The 16939-nt window shown below is 40.3% G+C and overlaps 2 protein-coding genes across 3 annotated transcripts in view; one reads left to right on the plus strand and one right to left on the minus strand.

Annotated features, from left to right (window-relative positions):
- On the minus strand, positions 1-1604 carry LOC124156171 (protein D3-like). Its single transcript, XM_046530539.1, has 5 exons — positions 969-1604; positions 731-851; positions 508-645; positions 345-420; positions 1-263 (listed from the first exon to the last, which is right to left on the minus strand). The coding sequence occupies exons 1-5, from the start codon at positions 1158-1160 to the stop codon at positions 122-124; spliced, it is 669 nt and encodes a 222-aa protein (XP_046386495.1). The 5' UTR covers positions 1161-1604; the 3' UTR covers positions 1-121.
- A 255-nt stretch (positions 1605-1859) lies between these two features.
- Positions 1860-16939, plus strand: part of LOC124156169 (cytosolic purine 5'-nucleotidase) — a 207768-nt gene continuing 192688 nt past the window's right edge. Inside the window, exons 1-2 of one of the 2 annotated variants that reach the window (XM_046530534.1) lie at positions 1860-1952; positions 2218-2393. In XM_046530534.1, coding sequence (XP_046386490.1) covers positions 2251-2393 — 143 coding nt within the window. In that variant the 5' untranslated portion in view covers positions 1860-1952; positions 2218-2250. The remainder of the gene's footprint in view (positions 1953-2217; positions 2394-16939) is intronic. The other variant, XM_046530535.1, reaches the window with a different exon arrangement.

Consider the following 16939-nt stretch of genomic DNA (forward strand, 5'->3'; position numbering starts at 1 on the left):
TTCAATGCTTAAGTAAAGTTTTTATTCCGACTATGACAATATATCAGAGTACAGAAATCACGACCCAAGCTTATATTAATGACAACATATTCATAAGAATAACAAATCTCAGAAATTGCACTCACTTCCCAGAAAGCTGCTCGTAGAGTTTGGGAACATAATCGTCCCATTGAGCTTGGTAGAAGTTGCCGGCAATTGGATTACCCAAGTTGTATTTCTTAGCGAAGTTACGAATGGAGAACTTTCCTCGGTGATCTCCAGATCTGAAAATGAGAGAATAATAATTATTTTGTGCTGAAATTACTTCCTTGTCATCAGAAATACATAAACAATAACATGATTACCTATTTGTAAGGCGAGGCTCATCAAAAGTAAGTTTTTTAGGTTGCTTGTAGAGCAAGAAAACATAGCGATGAAGACCTGAGAAAAGGTTGTATATTATCTTCAAAATCTCGAATAAAAAATCATCTTCATTTCTATTTGGAAGCATATCAACTCTCAACTAACCAGTGCCCTTAGGAGGACCTGAGCCTACATATTCGGACAAGTTTTCTCCGGCAGCAATGTCTGATCCAGGAATGTTACCAACAAGCCAATGATGCCATTCTCTAAATTTTGGATCCTGGCGGCTGGGAGCATCTGGATCTGTAGGAAGATCACACCGTGGCAGAGAGCGAATCCTCGCCCATTAAGTCGCCAAGTGCTCAGAGAAATCACAAAAATATATTACCGGTCATGCACAACGTGTAAAATGCATCGCCTTCAGCATCCCACGTAACCGTTGGGATGTCCTTTACTTGGGTAGGTGTAAGCTCATTACCAAGATTGACGTTATTACTCCCATAGGATACCTGCACGAAAATGCCATGACATAAATAACTGCTACTTGATTCCCAGGGATTCTATTCTACGTATGATTAAATAATAAATATACAATCTAAAGAATATACTATTCATATTCCTTTTACCTGCAACACTCCTTGTGGTACAGTATCAATAACGTCTGGTACTACACCATGTTGTTCCATTTTTGATAAACTATTAATTGCTGCGTTAGGGCTTCTCTCCGATAAGACGCTTGCCGGCTCATGTGACAACACCGACGCTAGCGACATATACAGTGGCACTGTTGCCAACATCAAAATCGAAGTAGTTCTCATTTTTATGGATTTGCTGATTAATCCTCAGCTGGTGAAACGTCTTTTCATGCCACGTATGCGCTTGATTCTCCACCAACTAATCCGCGATGGCGATAAACTCTCAATGAGTGCGAACCGGATGCAAGAGTTGTTCCGCTCGGGAGAGTGAAAGTTAAAACCAGACACCTAGATTAAAACGATGAAAACCTTGACAATCCCTTCTATCCAATTGGTAATATTAACACCAGCTACGCATTTAGTTTACGCATTGAAACCTGTTTCCTATGCTTTTGCCTGTATTGTGACAGCTGATGCGATTGCTATCATTCGGTATGCATAACAGGAAGAGACACCAATGTTTACTTCGTGAGCGTGAAAATGCTTTCCTTGAAAGATAATAACAGGAATAACTTTTCCTATGTTAAAACTGGGAATCCGTATTCTGAATGCCGTATTGATTTTCTGAAACACGTAAGGTAAGATGTATTCCCTGTGCATTAACTAAAATAAACCATTTTCGAATATAACTGCAAATATCCAGTGTCACGAAGTAAACAACTTTCAATTATAAGTAACTATCTTTAGATGAGTATTTAACAAATTTATTGAACGACGCAATGCTCAAATTAGTTCCGCCGGGAAATTCAATTTTTGTTATTATACTTTGGGGTGATATCACCTTATCTGAAATTCGGATTGCGGCAGTCATTTGTTCTGGAATGCGTCAGCTGCAGTATTGTCTGCTAGTGTGCGGTTGATTTTATATAAGGCTATTTTATGTAAACTTTTTGAAGGAAAGACTGAAATATTAGCGTAAGTATGATAATTGGATTTGCTGTGTCACATTCCCACCCCTTTGCTGCAGGATTCCCGTGCTAGTTCCTAGCGTTTGTCATTGAGTATCTGTTGATTGTAGAAGCAGGATTTTCCTGGGCACCTAGTTCGTTCACTGTGTACTTCAGAAAATGCCTATCGTTTTCTACCTACTGGGTTTTACCTATTAAACTAAAGTGTTTGTGTAAGCATGCTTTATCCATTGCGTTTATTCATTCAAATGAGTCCAGTCATATATCTACAGTGTTACAGGACATACAATATATTAACTAGAAAGATGGATCGTGAATCGCCTGAGATGGAGAACGACTATACCCCTGGTACACCTTGCCGATGTCAAACTCCATCTCCTAGCCTCACATCAACATCTGGAGACCAATTTGGTGCTTGCAAAAAGTGGTACAGGAAAGCTGAGCACAGGTAAGAACTGCTAAGAATCTTTATCAGTAGACCTTACACAAGGAGAAAGGTTTGTCATGTGTCTTGGTACTCAATTATCACCTTGAGATTCGACATTTTTAGTGCGATTTTTATTTATAGTATCAAGAAATTTGTTTTTTATTATGTTTCCTCTCCTTTTTGCCGAGTGATCACAAGTTGCTTAACTATATATGGTTTCTGTCATCGATGTATAATTTCGTTAATTTGTATTATCTAAATTCATTGAACGTTCATGGATATTGTTCAAAATTCGTGAAAGCATGTGGGTATCGATGACGGTAGAAGTTTATTGTATACACTTTCAAAAATATGTTCTAGTATGTTTGCCTACACTTTCAATTTGGTCCTATTCCGGGAGCATATGGAGTAAGTACGACAAAGTTTATCATGTTGAACGTAAATATTAGCTAATTATCAATGTCTGTGATTCTAATAATAATACATGATGATAGTAATCGTGAGGTTGAATAATGGCGGGTGCTAAAATTTCTTGTGGTGCCGTAATTGCACTCGATGAATTTATGGAAAATATCATTAGAGTACATAATATTTCAGTCTGCACAAAAGGAGGACTGAGGACTTCATAAGTGTTGCTCTCCACTCTTGACATTAATTCTAATGGTACAATACCAATTCTGTTCACCTTCCCTTGCGAAGGTCTCGCTGTTCGACTCGAGCATGAAGACAGCGGGTTTATTGAGTTGATTAGTGTTCAATAAGTGCTTTGCCTGCATTCTCTACCTCCTCTTATTTTCTGTATTTTCATCCTACCTTTTGTCAACTGAAGAGCCTTGACTGTGGTGTATCGGGCTTAAAGATTTTAACACCCAAAATGTTTCGGTTGCCATATCGAGATACCTGTTTGGCGAAGTTGCCAATGAACCTTATTTTGTAGGGGCCTCTCCTCCCCCCTACCACTCCAGAGGGTCGGCGATTCAACCCCACAGGCCCAAAGTCTTTTTTATAGCTCTTGTTTTTTTTCCTTTTGTAATAATCATTTGCATTGGTTATTATTGTGTTTATAATTTTATTTTAGTTATTTACTAAATTTACGGACTATAGAAAACTTATCAGTGGTTGTTGATCTGCTTCGTTGAGAAAGTATGGCATGTTTTTAAGGGTGATTTGGGGGTTTGGTCATTAAACCTTTTCCCCCGAAAACAAAGGTGGGGTTTTAAAAAAGTGCCCAGCTTTGATCATCTATCGCTCATAACGAGGGGGAGAGCCATTAAGACCTAGTAACAGAGGGGAACATGCCCCTAGCAATTATTGCTAGGAGATCCCGCATACCAGTACAATCAGTGCTTTACCACCAGCCTCGGTCCAGTCCTCGGAGACCCTGATCTTGGATTATAGATTTTGTGAATAAGCTCTGCATGAACTGCAGTGATAGATGTAGGAAAATGTTTTTAGTTATTTATAGAATAAAAAGAGAGTAATAATTTATACCTGGTTCACAATATTGGCCTTAATAAAATTATCCTAAGAATTCCCATTTGTCAAACGGAAAAGAATTTTTTTAACAACCATATTTAGTGTACTTAATGTCTCACATCACGCCTTTCGTTAATTTCATAAGCATAGGGGTTGGTAGAGGGTCTGCCTCCTCTAAGTGTTTTCTTTTAAATTTCTCTCTGTCCAAATCTACTGGATGTGGGAGGCGCATGATAATCCCTATGCACTGAGGGGTTTAAATACCAAACCTGGGGACGTCCTTGTTCGCATAGCTTGGTAGGGCTGACATAGAGCAACTGGTAGAGTGGTTAGGCTGGGGGGCAAGTTGCGCCTCAAGTAAAATTTGAGGGAGGATACAAATATCGAGGAATTTTAAAATGCATACAGGAAGAGGTTTTTGCTTTGGGGGGGGAGGGGGAGGAAGGATAAAGGATATAAGCATTGTAGTCGGGGTAGGCTCGCACCCCTGCTCGATGGAGTACCCATCCATAATATCAGGAGCTTGGACTACAGGTCGAAGAGACCGCTAAGTTATTGCATTATAAATCTGTTAAATGATTTATTCTGCATGATGACGTATCAAAATGGTTGGGGCCCTGAGGCGCCGCTCAATTTAAATCCAACCGAATTTTATTATTTATAGCCCTGGGCCGGAACTTATACACCCTTCTCTCAGTTTTCCACTGATTCGATGTTGTAAACACTAGCAGCATTTTAAGTTAAGTACGGTCCCATAGCCTACCCCTCACATGAGACTTTTCTTGAAATGAAAACTTAGACTAATAATTTTTTTTCGTTCCGTCAGCACGAGTGCAAATGCAGTTCTTGTGATCTGCTTCCTATAGGCGAATTAGATCGCCGAGGTCATTGCCAGAAACCTTTTTCGTCGGAGGTTTAATCGGAGAGGGAATTTCGGGGGATCGGGTTTTAGCGGAGGGGGAATTTTTACCTGCAGTGGGATTGCATTTCGATGAGTGCTCTTTTGGATAGGTTGCTCCTAACTAGCCCCCCCAATAGTTTATGTGTTCTAAAATCCTCGTTGTTTTGGATGGAAATCATTACTTCTCATCGCGCCAAGGAGGTATGCAGCACCTCTCAACGATAATTGCGTCTGAGATGCATAGGTATGGTATGGTATTTGGAGGAGGCGGCACACAGCTGAGGTCATTTGCGCCATGAGGGAAAGGTATGGAAGGAAGGGTGGAGAGAAACCCGGCGTCGGCTTTAGCCTGCTCTTAACGAAAGGCGCCAAGGGGACCATGGCTTAACGTCCCATCCGACGGACGGAGTGTTGCGCTTGAAACGTTCTCCACACAATACTCAAGCAGGGATCCGGCTATCTCTGAAAATTCTCTGCCACTGCCGAGATTTGAACCCGAGCCCGCCGGGTGGGACGCCAACATTCTAGCCACCACACCAACCCGATCGCCTGAGTTGCATAGACAAGTGGCTGTTAGATAATTATAGTTATTTTAGACATTTATTCTTAAATTGATAAAGTGTTAGGATTCAATGAAGATCATCTAGAAAAACTATCTTTTCAATTTCCCAGGAATGACGGCGTCAGCCCCGCCCCCTGAATCCGCTAGTGGTTAAATATTTGCCTCCTCCCCCGCTCGATACGGCCTTGGCAATCGTCAGAATAATGTGTTATGGTTTTGCGGTACGTACGATGCTTTTGCTCTGCCGCCGAAGCAGAATTTTCAAGCAATAATACTTTTTTCAAAATTTCTGAAGAAAACGTTAATTTGACATATTTTTGGTTCCTTATCCTTGGAACTCTCTGCGGGTTGAAAAAAAAATACGTGAGGACTTCCATAAGTACTTATCTGAGAAGGTTTGTGATCAGCCGAGAGCATAAAGAAATTTTCACCTCAACTTCTTATTTTAATGTAAACCAAATAAACGAATAAGTCTTTGGACGACTGGGATGACGGGATTGTAGCCGTGAATCACAAATTCATCCTCGTTCCCCTTTTAGAATTCAAAGTTCTATTTTAAAACCTAGTCGTGGCGTTAAGAAGAGAGCTACAGTGATAATTTGAAGGATACTTTGAAAGGTATGTCAGTACGCGCGCCAGTTTTATTGGGAATATTTATGACTTTATCTCAAACGTCTTTTGGCCATAGAGGGTTTGGGGTACTCGATTCGTTGGAGATAATCTTACGTAGAATTTCGGTGGCTTGCTAATTATATCGCATTCTCCAAAAATTTTAAAATTATCCTCGGGCCAATGCAAATTTTTCTTAAACCAATGTTAACAGCCCCTTCCAAAGTAGTTCGGTACGGTCCGTGTAAAACTCTACATTTATACTTGAGGTGCGCACAAAATAAGCTATGCGATATAGAGGGTAAATTTCACCTTGATGAACAGAAGTAAAACATGAGGAATTTGAGTGATAATAGTGGTGTGGAACCGAAACACCTGAGAAAAAAATTGCTTATGGTGGGTTGAGCAAGAATTCTCTTTAAAAAATTGTGTTTAATTCCTTGGTATGAATAAGTCGGTAGCGAGTGATACTTTATAGCTGTGTTAAGATTTTTATTCTAGTTTCATGATTCCGTAATTTCGATATAGTTGTGGTGGTTTCAGCCAATGTAGTCAATTCGATCTTTTCCGTCACTTTATGCCTCATGCTATTGGTCTTCAAATCCGTTTGTATCTCCACATTTCTGTCTATCACGGTTGGGAATCCATGTTTTCCCCATCCACTTCCGTCTCCTCCTTCCTGCGGACTTCGTTGGAAGGGATCCCGGCAGAATTCTATAGACTCCAGATTCCGCGATGTGGGGAAAAAAATTTAGACCGACGAGGCGCTTGGGTCCTCATACACCATTTTCACGGACTCCTTATCTCTAGGAAAATTTCCGGCGACGAAACTGCGTGCAATAAACTTGTTTGCCGAGTCTCGTCGGCTGTATTACCAGCTTGAAAAGATCCACGCTTCTTTTCCTGAACTGGAATAAGGGTTGGCCTCACTGGGATGTCCTTTTGAATTAAAATGCTGATCTTGGCGAGTCAAAGAAGTTTAGAACCGGATTGCATAGTGGGGAGCGCGTGACCGGAAACGTGTGTATCAGTTACTCCTGCATCGTCTGGTGGCACATCTGTGTGTTTAAATGCATGCACCATTCTTTCCATCACCAAGTCCTTGTAGTGATATTTCGCCATATTTCTTTCGTCATTTAGCTGGAAAATTATGATGTTCTGACATTTATATTTACGGCAATAATCTTGATAATTGTCTTCGGTTCTGTCATCCGAGGAAACTTTATGTTTTCAAGGGACCAGGGGTTGCCAAATTTTTCATCTCGAGGGCTGAAGTAACTATCTAACTGCGGTCCTGAGGGCTAAATTCACACTCGAGGTCCAATAAAAAATAATCAAAACATGATGTTTCGTCCGTTCAGTATCCGTCCCCGTGAGAGACGGCTGTTATTGGCTAACAAAAATCCTTATTTTTTCCGTACATAAAAAAGGTCTTCATTGGGCAGATGAGAAGGCCTGGCGGGCCGTATGTGGCTCGCGGGCTATAGCTTATATACCCCTGCTTTAGAATGCGGCAGTCAATCGGGTAGATGGGTATTCTACTTTTTCCGCAAAATGTTTTCATTCCGGAAAACCACTCTCTTTCTCTCTCTTTGTAAGTGATAGTTAATAGACCTGAGCGGCGACCGTTGGATTGGTTGTGGCGGCGGCGCGCCGCAGCGTTTGAATATAATTTTTGCGTCGTGCGGCGGCCATTAACGGCTCAAAATTAACAAAGACCTAATTAATTAAGACCTGGTCGTAGTGAAGAGAAAATTACATATTTAGTTACAATATGCATTATCGACTGATTGTGAGTTTTGAAAGATTCACGATAATATTTTGAGCAGACTAGGCGTGGACCAATTGTCTTTGTAGGCGGCGCACAGCTCGGCATGGTAAAAATTAGTAACAGGCGTTATTCTTATGGGCATTCCAAAGTATGCATTATCGAATGAGTTTTGAAAGATTCACGATAATATTTTGAGCATACTAGGCGTGGGCCAGTTGTCTTTGTCGGCGGCGCAGAGTTCGGCACGGTAAAAAGTAGTGTCAGGCGTCATTCTTATAGGCCGTAATGTACTGCTTCCGAAATTTTACGAATGCATTACAATAATTTCTCCTAGCAGTTGAGAATATGGGCGTTGGAGTAAGGATGCAATTAATTAGGATTTGCATTTGGAGCATTCTTCTTTGTGGTACTGAGGATACTGTCGATGACTGCAGAGGGGAAATCAAGATTGGTCGCTTTCGAAATGTGGTCTTGCAGAATAATGGTGTATACCAAATGGGCAGATCGTGTGAGTGATTCGAAAGTTCTGAGAGGAGTAGGAGAAGTCTGTTGATAACATGCATATAGCAGGCGATGAAGGATGTAAACAGAAAAAAAATTAGGTTTTAAAAGATTTTCTTCTGGATGGATAGCTGCATCAAACCAATATTCGAATTAATGACTGCTAACTATGATGATTACGAGACTTGAGATTTATCAGTTTGCTTTTATAGAAAATCTGTTAAAATAGGGATTAATCCCATTCAAGATCAGCTCGGTGGTTGCGTGAAAACCTATTCCCTAGGCAAGTGGTGCCTCCCCAGTATTTTCATCGTATCCTAAAATGTGACCAGTTTGGAGCTTTAATTTCAACCCCAAGGATCACTTTGAACTGAAGGTTTCTAACCTTGCCGCTGAGTGGAGGTGATGAAATTGGTAGTGGGTGTTTTTTAGTCGTAGTCCATAAAATAGGTTGTAAAATAAATAACAAGTCCTGATAGTTTGGAAAGTGGAGTGATAGGAAAAACTCGGAGGTTTTGGGCGTGTTTGGGCGACTTTTATTTTCTTCCAGATGATGCGGAGGAATCTATCGGAGACAACATCATCTAAGAAACGGCGAAAAATATTTGGAATAATTTATCAAAATAAATGAAATGCGCTAAGCGTAAGATTACCATCAAACGATTAGGACGCACGGAGAAAGAAAAGTGTGGAGCCAGTTTCCGTGGCATGGCCCCAATAATTAAAGGCTTGTTTTCATGCTTCGGAAATAAATGATACAATCGGAATTTACGCGTGCATCATTTGTTGAAAGTGAGAAATTACCTTGGAGAGTCCCCATCAAAACCCAGGACCGCCTTATCGTCGGGGATCTCTCGGCCATAATATTCACGGTCTCTACTCGCCTTCGATGCGCATCTTTCCTTCATAACTTTTATAGTAACCTTTTCTTTCATTGCCAAGACGTCTTTGAGCAGCCAGATTGGTCTTTCAATGGTATGTTGTTATATGTTGTTGCTATTTTTATAATTAGCTATTGCCTAGGATTATGGTTGCTTTCATGAATCGCGAATGGTGAATGTAGAAAGTGCAGTAATTCTGAAAATGTCATCTTAAATTTAACCAATATTTTCTCAAGTAAAACATATTTTTTATCTACATCTATTTAGGTAGAACCATGCTTGCCACCTGTCGAGATTGTGGCCTAAAGTCGTAGTATTATTGTGAAGGAATTGCATCTTAACTTATGTCATGGTCATTTATAAGCAGTTGGTAATAGAGTAGTGCCATATAGTCATTTTATGTAACTGCCTTTCCTGCAATGTATTTCTTTATTTTATTGTACCTGTGTGAAATATCAATGCACTGATTGGTAAAAATAGCATGTTATTGGAGCGAAGTTGCGGCTTTTAAGGCTCATATTCGACCTCACTCATTGCCAATGTCAGAATTAAAAGGTAATGCCTATGTAGTAAAAAATTAAGATAAAACAATGCCACTGCAACATTTAGAAAAAAACAGACCGTGCATAAAGTAAATTAAACCTTAAATATAATAAAATATGGACTTGATGGTACAAATATTTGCTAGTGCGGAGAAAACATGATGCGTTAATGTTTCTCTCTATTTGTACGAAATTACAATTTATATGTCGTGCGAAATGTAAATGTTTTTTGATGATTCTCTCTGCAATAGTTTTATTCGCACTTTTTATGCACCGTTCCCAATTGAAAGCCGAAATGGTCCTGAAAATGACTTCATATGTTGACATCTCGATCTTAAAAGTAAATTCAGTTTACCTCGTGCCCCCGCGAGAATGTTCCATGAGACCTGCCGTGTTAGGTTATCCCCGCGAAGCCTGCAAAGTTTGTCACCTTATTGATTCGAGTCAATCACCTAGGTCTCCATCTCTCCAAGGTGAAACGATTCGGGGGAAAGTTGAATTCGTCGAGTCGGTTATTCCCCGCTGGGAGCACGTGTTATGCACAGGGTGGCCTCTCTATCTACCCCTCGGTATTACGGCGGCCGCAGGGGCTTTCAAGGGCTGCGGTGGAGAGTGCTATAAGTGTAGGCAGAGGGATTTGGGAGCGCCCATTGATCGCACGTATCTCGGAGGAGTTGGCAGGATCCTTGGGCGCCATAAAGGGAAACATGCGAAAGGAAAGCGTCTTGAGGACGTGTGAGTTGTCTAGGATTTTTCTGCAGAAGTTCCTGTTATTATTATAGTATTCTACCGATTAAGGTAGGTTTCCTTGGAGTATTCAAGGAGTGATCTGGGAGCCTCCCTTACCTTCCAGCACTGCCTTCTTTAATTCACTGTAAGGCCTACTCTATTTCAATCTATCTAAAAATCCTATTCTTTTCCTTCCCCTCCCTCGTTTCCCTAACATCCTACCCTCCAATACCATTTTCAACATCCCCTCACCGCTAAACACTAACTCCATCCATACCTTCTGTCTCCTGCGTATCTCATCTAAAAGCTGCCTCTCCTCGCCAACCACATCCAGCACTTCGTCGTTCCTCTCCGTCCATTTCACCCTCTCCATTCTTCTCCATAGAAGTTCCTGTTCTCACTGAAATTTCCAAGGGGAATGCATAGAGGAGGCCCAATTCCGTCCCGAAGAACGCTGATTTCTGTTGCCACTTCGGTCGCATTTTAATTGGTTTTCAAAAATGCCCGCAGCGAGTTGATAATTGCAATGACACCCACTTTATCCAATATTTTGCAGTATAATGTTTGCCATTGCGAGGAATTGCATTTTAAAGAAATGAATTTGATAGATCACATCGTCATGTACATAAATTTCGGTTTATATCTTTAATTTAACCTTATTTACCCGTGAAACTCGGATCAATTTGTCCATCTACGACACGAGTGGCGATTTCTGTATACCGATTTAACCCTTTCACTGCTGTTCAATCTCCGGAAACCTTCTCCTCACATGCGGCGAAAATGTTAAAATGCGTTTCCTGGGCCCATGGAGCAGGTACTTCCAGGATGGGTGTGGTACACCCTCCGAAGGGTCGCTAATCCCTGACCCTATCCTCGACGAACTCACCCACGCAGGACCGTATCATCGGCCCTACCAGCGGGGGCCCTACCTCCGGAAAAGTGACCGCTCTGACTGCAATTTGAAAATCAATCAATCAATCCGATCATCACAATATGATTGTTTTCATCGCACTCCTGCCAATCAAGCAATCAAGTACGTCTTTGAACCGTGTCTCTGCGATAAAAAATAACGATTTTGTTAACTTTGCAACAAAACGTGGCTGCGGACCACCGGAAAACGGCCATTATATCAAAGTTAACAAAATCATTATTTTTCATCGCAGAAACACGTTTCAAAGACGTACTTGATTGCTTGATTGGCAGGAGTGCGATGAAAACGATCATATTGTGATGATCGGATTGATTGATTGATTTTCAAATTGCAGTCAGAGCGGTCACTTTTCCGGAGGTAGGGCCCCCGCTGGTAGGGCCGATGAGACGGTCCTGCGTGGGTGAGTTCGTCGAGGAAAGGGTCCTTGATTAGTGGGTCCCTTCGAAGTGCTTCGGCGAAAGTGCTGACCGCATGGCGAGGAGGAAGAAAAAGTACGTCCACCGCAGTCTGCCCTGCGGACGTACTAGGTACGTCCACAGCAGTGAAAGGGTTAAATGCACGGTGGGTGACAACACTTTTAGAGGGCGACGTGAGGATCTTCTTTTGTAATATTCGTGGACATTTCCATTCCCGAAAATTCCAATTGAACCGCCGAGCCGAAGAGGTCGAAAGTTATTTTGTTTAACTCGATTGACAAAAGATATCCTTTATGTATAGAGAAATTCCGAAGAGGAGTATGAGAGAAGATTAGAGAGAAGATCTTGAAAACCTTAATATGGAGACGGAACAACCTTATAGGCCACATCTTGAGATATGATGGCCTGATGTAGACAATCGTTGACGGACAAGTGGATGACCAGGACGGAAAAGGAAGACCTCGAACAAAAATATGGAACAGGCAAAGAAAGATGTGAAAGAGAAGAAATACGTAGGCGTGAAAAGACTAGCTGATAGGAGAAATGGTTGGAGAGCTGCGTCAAACCAATCTTATTGTTAGCCAGTGATGATGATATAGAGAAAACAGCAAGTCGCTATCTTTAATAGCATTCCCAAGATTGATCGTAAAATGTACGAATACGCGACTTCCACAGTTGGCGAAAGAAAATAACATAGTTAGAGTCCGTGGGATCATAACATATAAATAACACAAATTACTACTCGTACAATTTTTTAAATAGACACGACAGACACTGGGAGATTCATTTGATAATTTCATTGTGAATGACTAACTATTTTCTAAAAATGTGCTGCGGAATCTAAGCCTGTTCGCTTTGCCGAAAAGGATTTATTTTACTCTTGAGAAGTTGTCAGTAATGAATCACCATGACGTTATATCTTCGATGTATTGTTTACTATAGGTTTACGTAGCTCTGTTCTGGTATATTTTTTCTCTGAATGTCCTGGAAGAGATATTTACTTACGTAATCGCGACCTTATTACGTCAGATAAGGAGCATTATTTGAATCTATGGAATAATTTTTTGCCCTCGAATATAATGCGGTCATTCCCTTGTGTTTCATAAACCTTATATAATCTGACAGAAATGTATTATACCTAATCACTGCTCTGACTCCAGTCCATGCGAAGGGAGTTCTCTCGTTTGCTGACCTGCCTCTGTGGGTGTTAGCATAGAGTAAGTATATACTTACTCTATGGTGTTAGTCTACCTAATCCCAAGCATAGAAATGCGCGCTGCGAATGTAATCTATATATATAAAAGAAAGTCGAAAATCGTGTTAGTTAGAACACTTATAACTCGAGAACGGCTGCACCGATTTCAATGAGATTTGGTTCTTTGGATTCGTCACAGGCGGGGTTAACATATAGGCCATTAAAAAAAGGATAATGTCACAAAAAAAATTCATCTCTTTCCTATGGACATGCATTTAGGAGTTATAGTAACACAACAATTGATAAGTCGGTCAAAACTACAAATAAAATAATTAGTTTTGTTTTTACCACTTAAATAACTGAATTTAGTAACAATATAACATTTTAATTACTAAATATATTCAAAATATTAATTAAATTGAAATTACATTTTTAATATTTAATTCGAGCTGATTGTAAGCCCAGCCGTGGCCCAGCTCGAGTTGACACTTCACTACCGTGTTTGTAAACAAATCTCCAAGCAATTGTTGACAAACGGTAATGTCCGTGTTCCTGTCGAGGAATCGAGTAGTTTGCTCATCAACAAAGAGTTCCAGAATATGATTGATCACCAAAAGAATCAAAGATGGTTGATTTAGCGAGCAAGAACGAAGATGTGGATGACTAAAACGAGGTAAATTCAAATAGTTCGTACTCTGCATGGATTCGAATCTTTTAAATGTGTAACAAACGAAGACGAAATCACCAACTATCTATCTGAATATTTTAAGTCCTTGGACGTACCTGGCTTACCAAGGCACGATTTACAGAAAAATGTAGTTTCTGTGCTCATGATCTTTCGAAGCCTAAACCAACCATAACTATCCAACGGAACGTGTTTGATCATTAAAAAAATTGGTGATGAATGTGATTCATGCAACTTTACTCAAAGGAAAATTCAAAGGTTAGGAAGTCCTCATTCCGTAGATTCCATGATCTCAACTCATATGCCCTTTTGAGCTAAAACGTATTCAATTTACAATTCGTGTTGCATTCGTGATAACGATTAAAAAATCGCATGGTCATTCTTTCAGTTTTTGTGTTGTTTGTGCTCATGTGCTAATGAAAACCCATGATTTTCTCATGGTCAATTTATCGTGCTATGTTCACGAGTCGATAAACCATCCTCTGTATTTCATCCTTCGCTTCAAGTGCGTAGCTAGGATAGGGGGTTTTGGGCGCAGCTAATACCACGGGTCGGTAGGGTATAGAAAACTCGCTAAGGTAAGCGGGAAATGTGGGGGCACTTCCCTCAGACATTTTGTTAGATAAATGGTTCAAAATAGTGGGTTTTGCGGCTGTGTGAATAGTTAAATATGTTTTGTTTGTTAGTCATCCGTCCCCCTAATATTAATAACAAAATCTTTCATAAAAAAATTCTCTAAGCTCTTGGGGGGGGGGGTTTATCCCCCAAAACCTCCCCTCGCTGCGTCACTGCTTTGCTTCGCTATATTTATTTAGCTTCATCCGCTTCATCTTGCGCCTGATAACAAAACAAAAACTGTTGTTTCTCAGAAGGTGCTTGACGCAAGACATTAAACCCGAATGTGTAGGGCTCACCGTGGTGCGTTTACGCATACAATACGTTTACGCAGTGCATTTTTTCCAAACAGAGGTACTAAAACTGGCGCGCCTTAAGTCATTTAATGCGAATGCTGCTTCATAGGGGCTTTTCTTGCACGATTTTGAGCATCAGTCAAGCGTCGGTCTGGGGTCGTGTCAACCTGCCCCCTGAATGGGCCAAGTGTATGCAACAGACTTGGACCTAAAAACATTTTTTTACAGCTAATAACGCAAATAGCCAACAACTGAATGCGTATAATTTTTATTTCATGAACTGCTTTATTAAACCACAATGCCCAAAATTTCTTAAGCTAAAACGTAAGAAAATTTGTTGAAAAAATCCGCGTAAACGTGCTCCGATTCACCCTATGTAGATTCAATAAAGAAAATGTCTTTCTGACAAGCAATTTTGGTACTCATTTACGTAGTTTTATTGAATTTGTACCCTTATTTTATTATAATAAATTAAACATGATTAAAAACGATACAGCCGCTCCTGATTTATAAATGGTGTAAGTAAACTGTAAGTTCATTGATTTTTAGGCGGTACGAAGTTCGCCGGGTCAGCTAGTTGTTATTATATTTTGAGATGACGACGGCTGTATGAAGGGTGCGGGCAGGGAATTCTTCATGCAAGAGTGAGTCCTCAGGCCTGAAGATAAATAAATAGCTTGAAACTCAATGATTCACGCAATACAAAACAGTGTCATTCGCAATAAGTGTGCTTGCAACCATTGATTTGTCCCGTCAGAGAAAAATTCCGAACCCTGGGATAAACTTCAAATTTTCCTATGCGTTTAAAATCTATGAAGATAATTCCTCTTTCTAATTATTTGAATTGGTGAAAGTTTCATCGGGCATCGGCTTTGTATTCTCATTACTATTCATTTACTTTATACAATGACTTGAGTTGATTTTAGAAAAGTTGTCAGTAATGAATCATCGTGACGTAATATCTTTTAGGTACCTGATAGGCATAAGATAGCTCAGCTTCTGATAAGTCAGTGGAATTTGCGGGAACGTCGACGTTATGAAGATTTGGGCAACGATTTCTCATACCATAACGCATCATATCCAACTCAATGTGAGGATTGGAAAATCGCAACCTATTGTTTTTACTGACTGTGATGCAAACGATTATTTTATTTTTTTAAGCCGATGACAGCAAATAATTTCCCACGATCGTCAAGTTCAATTACAGACGTATCCGTTTTAGATTCTACTCTAATATGACGGCAATGCTAAGCATATCATTTTTAAGTATAAAAATTCTGCACAATGAACTCACTCAGAAAATAAAATTGCCAAATACCTCCAAATTGCATTCCTAAACTCGGCGGATGGAGAGTTTAAAAAAAAACAACTATTTTTGAGGACCTCAAGAAGGTATTTCAGATAAGAAGGTATGCATAAATATTTACCATTGCATTTTTGCAAGAAATAGTTCGCTTAAAACACATATTGTTACAGACCAATTCATTGCCAATCGCCCATACTTATTAGTCATAAGAAGGCTCCCATGCTAATTAGATGCAAAAAAAACTTCACCTAACATTGAATCCTGTTTTTTTTTCTGCGCAAGGGATTCTTTTAATGGTTTAAAATGCTATCAATCAAGTGGTTATCAATTTCATTGTTTTTGTCCTGAGGATGAATTCATTTAGTTTCTGATAACCCCGTTATTCCAAATACTCCTGCTCTTCCGAGCTAAAGTCAATGAGAAAAAACATTTACGCAAGTACTACTGGGAATATTTCCCAGATTCACGACCTCGTAAAAAAAAGTAATTCAGTTCACGCGCTCTCGAGGATGCGATGGGATCTTCTTTACTCGCCTTTTCCACCCAAATCACTATGAAGCGTTCTACCAGAGTCCAATGAGGGTGAGAGGATAATATGGCCGAGAGGAGATAGCGGGTACGAAGTGGGAAGGGCGTGTTTGAGAACTATTTTGGGCCCAGTAACAGCGGGAGACTGAAGGGAAGTCGAGTCCCGCGACGAATACAGAGGCGACCGATGCGAACAGAAATCCCGAATCTCACGATAATTTTGTTTTCATCTCTTTCGAGCGATAATTCCAGTGATCTCTCCAATTATTCCGGAAAAATTATCGTTTAATTCCCGCTATAATTTTCCCCAATTGCTCCAGGGATAGAATGTCGAATCCCTTTCTTCCATCAGTCGGCAAGTGCAGGGGCGCAGCTAAGAATTAAGGCTAGGGGGGGTTTTAGGCGAAGCTAATACTTAGGGGCCCAGGGGTATTGCATACCCGCCAGGGTAAGTGGGAGTTGCTGGGGCCCTCCGCAGGAAAAAGTTTTAAGATTAATGGTTCAAAATGGCGAATTTACGGATTTCTGAGGGATATTTGATTAGTCCTAACACTATTCTATAACTAATACAAATCCATTAAGTAAAGTGGATTAGACTTAAAATTTTCTCTGAGCTCTGGGGG

Source organism: Ischnura elegans, chromosome 3, assembly GCF_921293095.1.
Source record: "Ischnura elegans chromosome 3, ioIscEleg1.1, whole genome shotgun sequence".
In the NCBI taxonomy this organism is placed as follows: Eukaryota; Metazoa; Arthropoda; class Insecta; order Odonata; family Coenagrionidae; genus Ischnura; species Ischnura elegans.